The following is a 12,500-nucleotide window of genomic DNA, read 5'->3' as shown; positions in this document are numbered from 1 at the left end:
GTTCAAGGTGTGATCGTAGACATCTGCCTGTATCTCCAACAGTATTAGCTAGGACTTACTCAGTCCTGTTTTGGTTCCAATAGAAGAGAAACGCAGAAAAAGTCTTGTTTCTGAACCGCTGTCAGCACCACGGTGTCGGTACTGTTTGGACCCAAACACAGTCCATACAGCAGGTCTGTGGACTGACATGAACGTGTGCTGGTGGGATGTGGCTCTGCTTCATAAACCCTGACGTCCGGGTTTTTCTCATGGATGAGCTGAGCTTTAACCTGGATTCTGACTGTACACTGAAGGAACCAGAGACCAGCTCCAGCTGAACAAGTCCAAGATCACTGCTCTGAAATGTCTGAGAACAGGTCCACACCGTAAATGGACTAGAGCGGACATATTTGAATCCAATTCATTGTTAAACCAGGGTTCTCAAACTCCTGTTCTTTCAGGTTCCACATTCAGACCCATTTGATCTGCAGTGGACCCAACCAGTAAAATAACAACAGAAGAACCCATAAATAATGACAACTGACAATTTATGTCTATGTTTGAGTGCAAAAAACCCATTAAATTATGAAAATACTGACTTTTATAAACTATTCAAACAAAAAAGATGTGAATAACCTGAAAAAACTGAAATTTCTTTATAAAAATCAGTGTAATTTTACCAGTCTTCTTCCTCCACTTCTCATTTGTCCATGTGCATTCTGGATCAGATCTACAAACTAGGCTTGTGCTAGCCTATCTCCACATCTCCATTGGCGAAGCATTTTCCTGGTTGGTGAAGTTGTTTTCAACCCGTGTATCCACAGTGGCGAAGGTATTTTTTAGTAAAATCAACCAACTTCCATCTGTGATGGAAAATGTCCAAGTGATAACCAAGGAAAAGAACAAATACGGTCTCCACTACTGAAGAGCGCTGACAGCCATCCAACTCACCCCAACGTTTCCCATTTTTTACGAATTCCCTCTGAACACAGAGGGGTACGCAGTGGTGCAGACCACCACCAGAGGAAGTGCAAACCAAACCTGTCACTCATTTGTCTTTTCTCTTCCTGCTGAAGCTAAACTTTTAAACCTTACAGAGAAAACACTAACATTAGTATCACAGTAGTGTTCCTCTGTCGTCTACAGGTTTGGTATTACTGACTCTCTTCTTCTTCTTCATTAAACTTTCCTCTTCTTCGTGGTATTTGTCCAGTATGGTTCATTCAGAGCGGCGCCCCCTGGTGGATTAACTGACAAACGCTCATTCCAACACATTAAATGTCAGTAGCAGCACTTTGTTCCAGTCAGACTAATGACAACGACAGTAAAGCACATTTCCGGATACACGTGTCTGGTGTGTGCAGGTGGGTGGGAGGGGCTGTTGATGGATGTGGGTACATGTGTGGGTATGTGTGTACATGTAGATGTGTACGTGTGGGCGTGCATGTGGGTAGGTGGGTGTATGGGCATGGGTGGAGGTGTTTGTGGGTGGGTGGGTGTGTGTGTGTGTGTGTGTGAATGGTCGAACATGTGGGATGGGTGGTGTGTATGTCTGGGAGTCAGTGGGTGTGTGTGCATATGCTTGTGCGGGTGAGTGAGGGACTGGGGTGTGTGTGGGGTTTGGGGGTTGGGCTTGGTGGGATGGGGGGGTGGTCCTCCGGGCCCCCAGGGTGCTTGGCTGTGGCATCGGGGTGCGCACTGGCCTGCAGCGAGTGGCGGTCTGGGCCGGCCTGGCCGCCCGGTGTGCTGGGTGGGACCCCTGCCCGGGGAGACGGGTGGCTCCTGGGCTCGTGGGGCTCGGGGGCCGGCGCCTTGCCTGCCCCTGGGTGGCCGGCCCCCGGCGGGGGGGTGGCGGCTGGCGTCCCTGGCCTCCTGGGGCCTGTGCTCGGCTGCTGTGGGGCCTCTGGTGGGGGGCCTCCGGTGGGGGGCCTCCCTCAACCATCTTCGGGGCGGGCACACTGTTGCCTCTCGGGGGGGGCGGGCTGGATCCCCCCTCTCTGTGGTGTCTGCTGGATGGCCGGGCCTTGGGGCCCTCTGGGTCTGCCCCTGATCCTTGGAGGGAGTGCGGTTGCGGTTGCATGTGTGTGTTCTTCACCTCAGTCTGGTTGCCTGGTTCACTCTGTCACAGCAGATGAATGTGAACAACTGATGTTGTGTGGATTTGTTTCTGGTATTATTTGTGTGAACGTGGTATACGATATTTTGTTCATGCTTTCTTTTCTCATATTCATCATTTAATAGGTCTTATGTATGTTGTTGTATTTTTTTGTAGTTTTATTTGTTTTGTTTTGTTTTCTTCTCTCTTTTCTGCCCAGTTTACTCAGTTCTGGTTGTAGTTACTGTTTCCATTATAATTATCACCATGATTGTTACTGTTTGTATTGTTGATACTTCCTTGTGAGGGTCTTTGCCACCTTCTTCTCTCTTGCTCTCTCCCCTTCACCCCCCCCCCCCCAGGTCAGGTCCGGCATCGAAATGTGGTTCAACAAAACGCATAATAAACACAGTAGAATATCAAGGGGAGCTTCATGTACTTTATGAAGTTACCCTTGGCAAAGCAAATTTGTTCAGCACCAAAAGGAACCAGACTACCATTCTGCTGTTAGGATGCTGGACAAGACAAAGGAAAAGAAAAAAAAAAAAAAAAAAAAAAAGACAAAAAAGAAAATAAAGCACATTTACAAAAGGAACTAACAACTGGAATGGGATTACTAAGGACTAGGATCAGTACTCAGTATCAGCAAGTACTCAATAAATAGTCAAATAGTTGAAAAGAAGTCAATTACCTGAGATATCTAAGTTTAAATTAGTAATCAGTCCATGTCCATTCTAGTCTGGGCAGGAGTAACTTTAGTGTAAATAAAGTTATTTCCAGAGTCCATATCTGTCCATATTTAATTACCAAATGACTTGATGATAAATCATTTCTCACTGGTAAATTTATTTTATATTGAATCTCATGAACATCAGTGGTCAGAATAACTGTATTTATACATCTATCATTTATTGTTCTGTTATACATTAGATTAGAAATAAAAATAGTTTAGATGAAAATGTTGACTTAAATTCATTTTTTATGATTTTTTTGTATGAAACTGAAACCAGATTGAACAGATTTTTCAGCTCAAAATGCACCAGAATGCAGGAAAAAGACTGCATTTTTACAGACATTTCCCAGGGGAGCTATGTTTGTCGCTGCAGTCCGCTACGTGCCCCACTGCAGGGACCCAGGCTGGACCCAGACTGGACCCAGGCTGGACCCAGGCTGGACCCAGACTGGACCCAGGCTGGACCCAGACTGGACCCAGACTGGACCCAGGCTGGACCCAGACTGGACCCAGGCTGGACCCAGACTGGACCCAGACTGGACCCAGGCTGGACCCAGGCTGGACCCAGACTGGACCCAGACTGGACCCAGGCTGGACCCAGACTGGCTGTGACTTTTTGTGGCTACACTCACTTCTACTAATGTAGCCACAGTGGCTGGATCTTTCATTTTCCTAGTGCAAGCACAGACAAAGACACTAAACACTGAGGAACAGGAAGAAAAGAGTTCAAACTGGACTGAATTTAATACAGACATTTCAGGTTGGACACATTTGTTCAGGTTAGTCACATTTTATTGGTACAGGAGAGTTTGGAAATGGAAAGAGTTTCACAATTTAATGTGATTTTTTTCACTAAAACTAAGACAAACATTTGCAGTTGTCATTATTTACAGACATAATGTCATATTATTTTTCCATCAGTCCCAGTAGTAAATCTGCAGTCCTTCTTCTGTGTGGGTTCTTCTGCTGTTCTTATTGGACTGTAGATCAGATTGGTCTGGATGTGGAACCCACACTAACATGAGTTCCACAGCCTGGACTGTGGAATTTAGACACTTTGGAAATTCATCCCAGGGGTCGGACTGGAACCTTTGGGGGGACGCAGGTTTGACAGCCCTGGGTTGAACTAATGACCAAGACTTAAAAAGCCTCAAGTGTGTGTGTGTGTGTGTGTGTGTGTGTGTGTGTGTGTGTGTGTGTGTGTGTGTATTATACGTCTGACATATGGGTTCATTATAAATCAGGTCAGTTCAGGTTCCACATTCAGCCCAGTTTAATCTGAAGTGGATCAGAACCAGAACAATAAGAAGACAATAACCTGGACAGAATGACAAATACAAACTGAAAAAAACAAAACATTAAATTCTGAAAATATTTACATTTGCAAATTATTCAAACAAAAAAGATGTGAATAACCTGAAAAAATTGATGAAAAAAATAAAAGGTCTGCACACTCTTCATCAATTTTTTTCATCAATGTTTTTTCATCAATTTTTTTCATCATTTTTTTCATCAGTTTTTTTCATCATTTTTTTTTGGGATCCTGCACACCTTTCATTTTCTGGATGTGCGTGTTGATCACCTCTCTTCATGATTAACCTGAAAAAGTGACATTTCTGAATGTGTGAATGTAAAAGCTGAACTAAAGCTGTTCCACATCATCCACTCTGACTGTCTTCAGTCATTTAACTGGGCCTGGGTTTCCTGTGGGTTTGGATCGGAGCGTTTGTTGAACTCCGTGCTCTGGTCTTGTTTTTCAGAGTGAGTCTGGCACCGCGGCAGAACCTCCCACGGATCATCCTCAAAGGAATCTTCCAGGGAGTTAAAGTGGTCCGAGGACCGGACTGGGACTGGGGCAACCAGGACGGTGAGTGGACCCTGACCTGGGACTGGACCGGACCAGCACAACCACACCCTGACCCACACCCTGACCCACACCCTGACCCACACCCTGACCCACACCCTGACTCTGACCCCCACCTTGACCCTGACCCACATCCTAACCTCCACCCTCACCTCTACCCCCACCCCTACCCCTACCTCCACCCTCACCTCTAACCCCACCTCTAACCCCACCCCTACCTCTTCATAGTGTTCATGCATCCACAGCTCATACTTCTGTTGTAACCCCTGGTCTCTTTAATGTTGATGCGTGTGTGTGTGTGTGTGTTTACTTGTTCTACTTCCTGTTTTAATGCTCTTTTCTTTAACTGTTTTCAGTTTGACATCATGTGACCACTCCTCATTCCATTGTGTCAAAGTTGTGACTGACATGTTTGATGTTGAAATCCTTTTCCAGTGAAACTGAGGAGCATCAGTCTGACACATGACTGGTCCAAATGACAGCCCTGTGGTGGGGGGGGTGGGGGGGGGTGGGGGGGGTGCAGATGGGCTGGTGCTATTCCTGTCTCTGTCTCCTGGTCTGGGGTGGGGGGGGGGGTCATGGTTGTCTCTGCTTTTATGTGAATGAGTCCAACTGTCCTTTTGGTGTCTTTGAAGCCGACGCCCTGGAGGAGGTTCTGCACATGTGCACAGATGCCCCCCCCCAGCCCACCGTGGTATCTTCCGGGTCACTGGCTGAGTGGGTGTAGTCGGGCGCTGCAGCCACATCTGAACTCCCTCTGTTGTGTGTTTCTGAAACCCAAATGCACTGCTTCAGTCCTAGTTCTGGTTCCGCTCAAACGGATCCTAAACCCCCCGTTTCCAGGATTTAGACTCCGCCCACACACTGATGTGTTATTGTCTACTGCATATGTGTGTGTGTGTGTGTGTGCGTGCAGGTGGGGAGGGTAAGGTGGGGAAGGTAGTGGATATTCGCGGCTGGGACACAGAGTCCGGTCGCAGCGTGGCCAGTGTCACCTGGTCCAACGGAACCACCAACGTCTACCGGATGGGCCACAAGGGGAAGGTGGACCTGAAGTATGTGTCTGACGGACAAGGGGGGTTCTACTACAAAGACCACCTACCCAAACTGGGTAAGACACTCACACACACCTGGGGTCCACTAAAGGCCCAGAACAGGGATTTACTGACCCAATATGTGGAGCTCAGTATTTGTATGATGATGTAATATTTGACCTGCTGTTGTGAGCACAAAGCTTTAGCCTCAGTTCCTGACCCCTGACCTCTGACCCCTGGCCTCTGACCCCTGACCCTGACCCTGACCCCGTCCGTGTAGGAGAACACGCAGAGCTGCAGCGACAGGAGAGCGCAGACGGACATTCCTTCCAGCAGGGGGACAAGGTCAAATGTCTCCTGGAGGTGGACATCCTGAGGCAGATGCAGGAGGGACACGGAGGATGGAACCCCAAAATGGCAGAGGTAGGCTTTACACAACAGGCTGAGTGAAGGGGACCATGTGTGGACAGGCACAGAAAACTGAAGAGCAGGGACCAGACGTCTCAGCCATGTCCACCTGAAACCAAACCAAACCAAACACACTTTACATGTTTAGCCTGAAATGTCTGTGTTTATGGGTCCGCACTGGTCCTCCCTGTGTACCCTAAGGTGTCTTAAGCTGCTGTCCTTTGTGTCGTTAAAATGGACGCCTAAATCTAAGGTTACATAGATGCACTGAAACATCTGTCTGTCAGATATGGACATGTATGAGATCTGGGTCTGTAAGGGGACAAGAAACAAACTAAGAGTTCAACCAATAAGAACGACTGTGTTCAAAAACCAAGAAGCAACAGTCGAAGAAATTCTGTTAATCAAATGAAATGTCATTTGAAACAGGATTGAGGATGAAAAACGTGATAATAAAAGTGTTAATTATCATCAGTCTATAACTTATTCTTCTCTTCTAGTTCTTGGTCTTTAAAATGTCCAAAAATAGACTCTTTTGTCACGGTTCCAGATGATGGGTTTTATGCTGCGTTCCAGTCCACCTGTAACTCCTGTTCTTCCATCCTTCTACTGCTGTTCTTCCATCCTTCTACTGCTTTTCTTCCATCCTTCTGCTGCTGTTCTTCCATCCTTCTACTGCTGTTTTTCCATCCTTCTACTGGTGTTTTTCCATTCTTCTACTGCTGTTTTTCCATCCTTCTACTGCTGTTCTTCCATTCTTCTACTGCTTTTCTTCCATTCTTCTACTGCTTTTCTTCCATCCTTCTGCTGCTGTTCTTCCATCCTTCTACTGCTGTTTTTCCATTCTTCTACTGCTGTTCTTCCATTCTTCTACTGCTTTTCTTCCATCCTTCTGCTGCTGTTCTTCCATCCTTCTACTGCTGTTCTTCCATCCTTCTACTGCTGTTCTTCCATTCTTCTACTGCTTTTCTTCCATCCTTCTGCTGCTGTTCTTCCATCCTTCTACTGCTGTTTTTCCATCCTTCTACTGCTGTTCTTCCATCCTTCTACTGCTGTTTTTCCATCCTTCTACTGCTGTTTTTCCATCCTTCTACTGCTGTTCTTCCATCCTTCTACTGCTGTTTTTCCATCCTTCTACTGCTGTTTTTCCATCCTTCTACTGGTGTTCTTCCATCCTTCTACTGCTGTTTTTCCATCCTTCTACTGCTGTTCTTCCATTCTTCTACTGCTTTTCTTCCATCCTTCTGCTGCTGTTCTTCCATCCTTCTACTGCTGTTCTTCCATTCTTCTACTGCTTTTCTTCCATCCTTCTACTGGTGTTCTTCCATCCTTCTACTGCTGTTTTTCCATTCTTCTACTGCTGTTCTTCCATTCTTCTACTGCTTTTCTTCCATCCTTCTGCTGCTGTTCTTCCATCCTTCTACTGCTGTTTTTCCATCCTTCTACTGCTGTTCTTCCATCCTTCTACTGCTGTTCTTCCATCCTTCTACTGCTGTTTTCCATCCTTCTACTGCTGTTCTTCCATCCTTCTACTGCTGTTTTTCCATTCTTCTACTGCTGTTTTTCCATCCTTCTACTGGTGTTTTTCCATCCTTCTGCTGCTGTTCTTCCATTCTTCTACTGGTGTTTTTCCATTCTTCTACTGGTGTTTTTCCATTCTTCTACTGGTGTTTTTCCATCCTTCTACTGCTGTTTTTCCATTCTTCTACTGGTGTTTTTCCATCCTTCTCCTGCTGTTTTTCCATTCTTCTACTGGTGTTTTTCCATCCTTCTACTGGTGTTTTTCCATTCTTCTACTGGTGTTTTTCCATCCTTCTCCTGCTGTTTTTCCATCCTTCTACTGCTGTTTTTCCATCCTTCTACTGGTGTTTTTCCATTCTTCTACTGGTGTTTTTCCATTCTTCTACTGGTGTTTTTCCATCCTTCTACTGCTGTTTTTCCATTCTTCTACTGGTGTTTTTCCATCCTTCTCCTGCTGTTTTTCCATCCTTCTACTGCTGTTTTTCCATCCTTCTACTGGTGTTTTTCCATTCTTCTACTGGTGTTTTTCCATCCTTCTCCTGCTGTTTTTCCATTCTTCTACTGGTGTTTTTCCATCCTTCTACTGGTGTTTTTCCATCCTTCTACTGCTGTTCTTCCATTCTTCTACTGGTGTTTTTCCATCCTTCTCCTGCTGTTTTTCCATCCTTCTACTGCTGTTTTTCCATCCTTCTACTGGTGTTTTTCCATTCTTCTACTGGTGTTTTTCCATCCTTCTCCTGCTGTTTTTCCATTCTTCTACTGGTGTTTTTCCATCCTTCTCCTGCTGTTTTTCCATCCTTCTACTGCTGTTTTTCCATCCTTCTACTGGTGTTTTTCCATTCTTCTACTGGTGTTTTTCCATCCTTCTCCTGCTGTTTTTCCATTCTTCTACTGGTGTTTTTCCATCCTTCTACTGGTGTTTTTCCATCCTTCTACTGGTGTTTTTCCATCCTTCTACTGGTGTTTTTCCATCCTTCTACTGGTGTAAATGCACTGGAATGTTCAGTCAAACCTGGGACTTCCACCTTTGAACTTGTACTAGATCCATGTTCTCCCAGTTCTGAGTTCTGACATCACGTAGCAGTGGTGCCCCCCCATGGATGTGGTGTTTATGCAGATTTTTTATTAAAACAAGGTATTACTCTGATATTATTTATCTGTAAATGTTCTGTATAATCAGCAGCTGCTCTAGTGTTAGCTAGTTTTCAGTCCAATGAGTGACAGAAGAAATTAAAACCAAATCTGAATCCAAATAAACAGAGAACATCAAAGGTAGAACAGCTTCTCTGTCCTTATGCACCGTTTTTCCTCCTCTGTTTCCCTCAAATAAGCAAAGAACAAACACCTCTGGGATAGAAATGACTATAAAAGAACATAATGTACGGTCCACCATGCTGGTTTGTTTACATTTAACTCCCATAATTCCTTGCGCTCAGACAGTTTGGCCTGACTTGCCTGGAACGTTACAAAGTCATGAGTCGTGGTTTGAAGTCGTGACTTACGGACTCAAAAAACGGCCTTGAATGCAGCATAAATGTATGTTTGTGCTCCATAAGACCAGGATGTTGAGTTGACCAAACCTCCCACCTCACCCCCCTGTACGGTGGTGTTTCCAGTACATCTGCCGGATCGGAACCGTCCACAGAATCACTGACCGGGGAGACGTCCGAGTCCAGTACAGCAACAACATCCGCTGGACCTTCCACCCAGGAGCCCTGACCAAGGTACGCACACCCCCCACCCCCAGCCCCCCCCCAGGAGCCCTGACCAAGGTACGCACACCCCCCACCCTGTACTACTGTACTACAGTAGTACAGTAGTACAATACTACTGTATTCAGTATTTTGTATACAGTCTGGTCCTCATGTAGTCCAGGTCTGATCCAGTCCAGGTCTGATCCGGTCCTCCTCCTGTGGTCTGCTCCTCCTGTCAGTAACTGCCTCCTCTTCGTCTTCTTCTGTGTTTCAGGTGAACACCTTTGCAGTGGGTGAACTGGTTCGGGTCCTGGAGGACATGGACAGTGTGAAGAGGCTGCAGGCGGGACATGGGGAGTGGACGGACAGCATGGCCCCCGTACGTACGCTCAGTTAAATACATGTTCATATGACCGACCCCCCAGGGTTTCAACAGCACATCTGAGCCACACGGGGGGGGGCACCTCATGTGGTTTAGGACCAATCCCAAAACACCCCTTGGCCCCTCCCCCTTTGTTTCTTCTGCACAGCTTGATGATAGGCTGATCGTTTGAATCAGGTGTGTAGGAGACCAGCCCCCCAGGACCAGGACTGGCCAGCCCTGGGTTAGGGGTCAGGGTTAGGGTCAGACCTAGCTAACATTAGCTATGTTTCCTTCATTAACTCACTCTTTGTGCTGCATACATTTGTTTAACTCCCTTAAACTCCTGTTAAATCCTTCCACACATGTGAGTGGACGGCCCACGTCTGCACATGCGGTCCTACCTGGGTGCTTTTCCACACCAGACCAGGTTGTGTCGGTCCCTTTGTACCTTCTTGGTTGGTTGCGTCTGAGCTGCTCTACTTCCTGTTCCTGAGCTGTTCTACTTCCTGTTTGTGTGTGCAGGTGCTGGGTCAGGTGGGGAAGGTGTTGAAGGTCTACGCAGACGGTGACCTCCGCGTGGCCTTTGGGGGTCAGACCTGGACCTTTAACCCGGCGTGCCTCTGCGCTCAGCCCGTGGAGGTGGATGCTAACCTCATGACTGCTGAGAACCCCAACGAATCTGGAAGTAAGGGCTGTGGGCAGGCCCAGGGGGCGGGGCTTCAACGGCTAACCACACCCCAGCTCCACCCCCAGCTCTGGCTCCGCCTTTTCTCCTTCTGCATCGGCTCGTTCATCTGCTCCTAACCCTGCATTCAGCTGCGCATCTGTGTGTGTGTGTACATGTGTGCATATGTGTGCGTGTGCATGTATGTGTGTGTGTGTGTGTGTGTGCATGTGTGTGTATGTGTGTGCGTGTGTGTGTATGTGTGTGCGTGTGTGTGTTTGTGCGTGTGTGTGCATATGTGTGCGTGTGTGTCTGCGTGCATGTGTGCGCACGTGCGTCTGTGTGTGCCTGTGTGTGTGTGTGTGTGTGTGCATGTGTGCATATGTGTGTGTGTGTGCATGTGTGTGTGTACGTGTGCATATGTGTGTGTGTGCATGTGTGCATATGTGTGTGTGTGTGTGTGTGCGCGTGTGTGTACTTACACTCTTGTCATTGGTCCTTCTCATTAACAGCGTTGGGCTTCTTCAGCTCATTCGTCCTCCTGTCTTCAGTTCTCATCAGTGTCTTCATGAGCGTCCGTGCATGTTTTTTTTTAACTGTTTCTTCATGAGTCCACCTCAGCCACAGCGCTCTAACGTGTGTGTGTGTTGAATTACAGTGCTTGTGAGGACATTTTTTTGGTTCTGCTCATTAACCTCCGTCCCTTTTCCAGTTCTCTGTCAGGCTTTTGCGGACACAGCTGTATGCATGTGGTCAGTGCTGCCCAGGTCCCCCTCTCTGACCCCTCTGTGTCCTCTGTCTGTCCAGGTACTGTGATCTCAGTGCTGGAGAAGCTTCTGTCTCAGTCCACCGAACAGGACAACCCCACCCGGCTGGTCATCGAGGCAGCGCACGGCAGCGCCAACAAAGTACGGGAGCTGGTGACCAAGTACCCCGACAAGGTGAGAGTGCCACTGCTGCACTGGACTGAAGTCCACCAGTTCATCCAAGAGTTGAAAACAACTGAAAATCACCCGAAAAACACCTGAAAACACCCGAGAAACACCTGAAAACACTCGAAAAACACATGAAAACACCTGAAAACACCTGAAAGACACCCGAGAAACACCTGAAAACACCCGAAAAACACCTGAAAACACCCGAGAAACACCTGAAAACACCCGAGAAACACCTGAAAACACCCGAAAAACACCTGAAAACACCCGAAAACACCTGAAAAACACCTGAAAACACCCGAAAAACACCTGAAAACACCAGAAAAAGACCTGAAAACACCTGAAAAACACCCGAAAACACCTGAAAAACACCTGAAAACACCCAAAAAGCACCCAAAATAAACCTGAAAACACCCGAGAAACACCTGAAAACACCCGAAAAGCACCCGAAAAACACCTGAAAACACCTGAAAAACACCTGAAAACACCTAAAAAACACCCACAAAACACCTGAAAACACCTGAAAAAGACCTGAAAACACCTGAAAAACACCTGAAAACACCTAAAAAACACCCACAAAACACCTGAAAAACACCTGAAAACACCTGAAAACACCTAAAAAACACACACAAAACACCTGAAAAACACCTGAAAACACCTAAAAAACACACAAAACACCTGAAAACACCTGAAAACACCTAAAAACACCCACAAAACACCTGAAAACACCTAAAAAACACACACAAAACATCTGAAAAACACCTGAAAACACCTAAAAAACACCCACAAAACACCTGAAAAACACCTGAAAAACACCTGAAAACACCTAAAAAACACCCACAAAACACCTGAAAAACACCTGAAAACACCTAAAAAACACCCACAAAACACCTGAAAAACACCTGAAAACACCTAAAAAACACCCACAAAACACCTGAAAAACACCTGATAACACCTGAAAACACCTGAAAACACCTAAAAAACACCCACAAAACACCTGAAAAACACCTGATAACACCTGAAAACACCTGAAAACACCTAAAAAACACACACAAAACACCTGAAAAACACCTGAAAACACCTAAAAAAACACCTGAAAAACACCTGAAAACACCTAAAAAACACACACAAAACACCTGAAAAACACCTGAAAACACCTAAAAAAAACACCTGAAAAACACCTGAAAACACCTAAAAAACACAACACCT

General features: G+C 46.3%; 1 protein-coding gene across 1 annotated transcript in view; it reads left to right on the top strand.

The window, feature by feature from the left end:
- LOC115415976 (E3 ubiquitin-protein ligase MIB2-like) overlaps positions 1 to 11,303 on the top strand; it is a gene marked incomplete at its 3' end in the record, with an annotated part of 25,088 nt that extends 13,785 nt beyond the window's left edge. Inside the window, exons 2-8 of the mRNA XM_030129656.1 lie at positions 4,568 to 4,674; positions 5,588 to 5,782; positions 5,986 to 6,128; positions 9,251 to 9,358; positions 9,603 to 9,707; positions 10,215 to 10,377; positions 11,164 to 11,303. Coding sequence (XP_029985516.1) covers positions 4,568 to 4,674; positions 5,588 to 5,782; positions 5,986 to 6,128; positions 9,251 to 9,358; positions 9,603 to 9,707; positions 10,215 to 10,377; positions 11,164 to 11,303 — 961 coding nt within the window. The remainder of the gene's footprint in view (positions 1 to 4,567; positions 4,675 to 5,587; positions 5,783 to 5,985; positions 6,129 to 9,250; positions 9,359 to 9,602; positions 9,708 to 10,214; positions 10,378 to 11,163) is intronic.
- Between the last annotated feature and the right edge of the window lie 1,197 nt (positions 11,304 to 12,500).

This window comes from Sphaeramia orbicularis, unplaced genomic scaffold (assembly GCF_902148855.1).
Source record: "Sphaeramia orbicularis unplaced genomic scaffold, fSphaOr1.1, whole genome shotgun sequence".
Classification (NCBI taxonomy): Eukaryota; Metazoa; Chordata; class Actinopteri; order Kurtiformes; family Apogonidae; genus Sphaeramia; species Sphaeramia orbicularis.
Note: the sequence above shows the minus strand (reverse complement) of the source record. Positions and strands in the feature narration are given on the sequence as shown.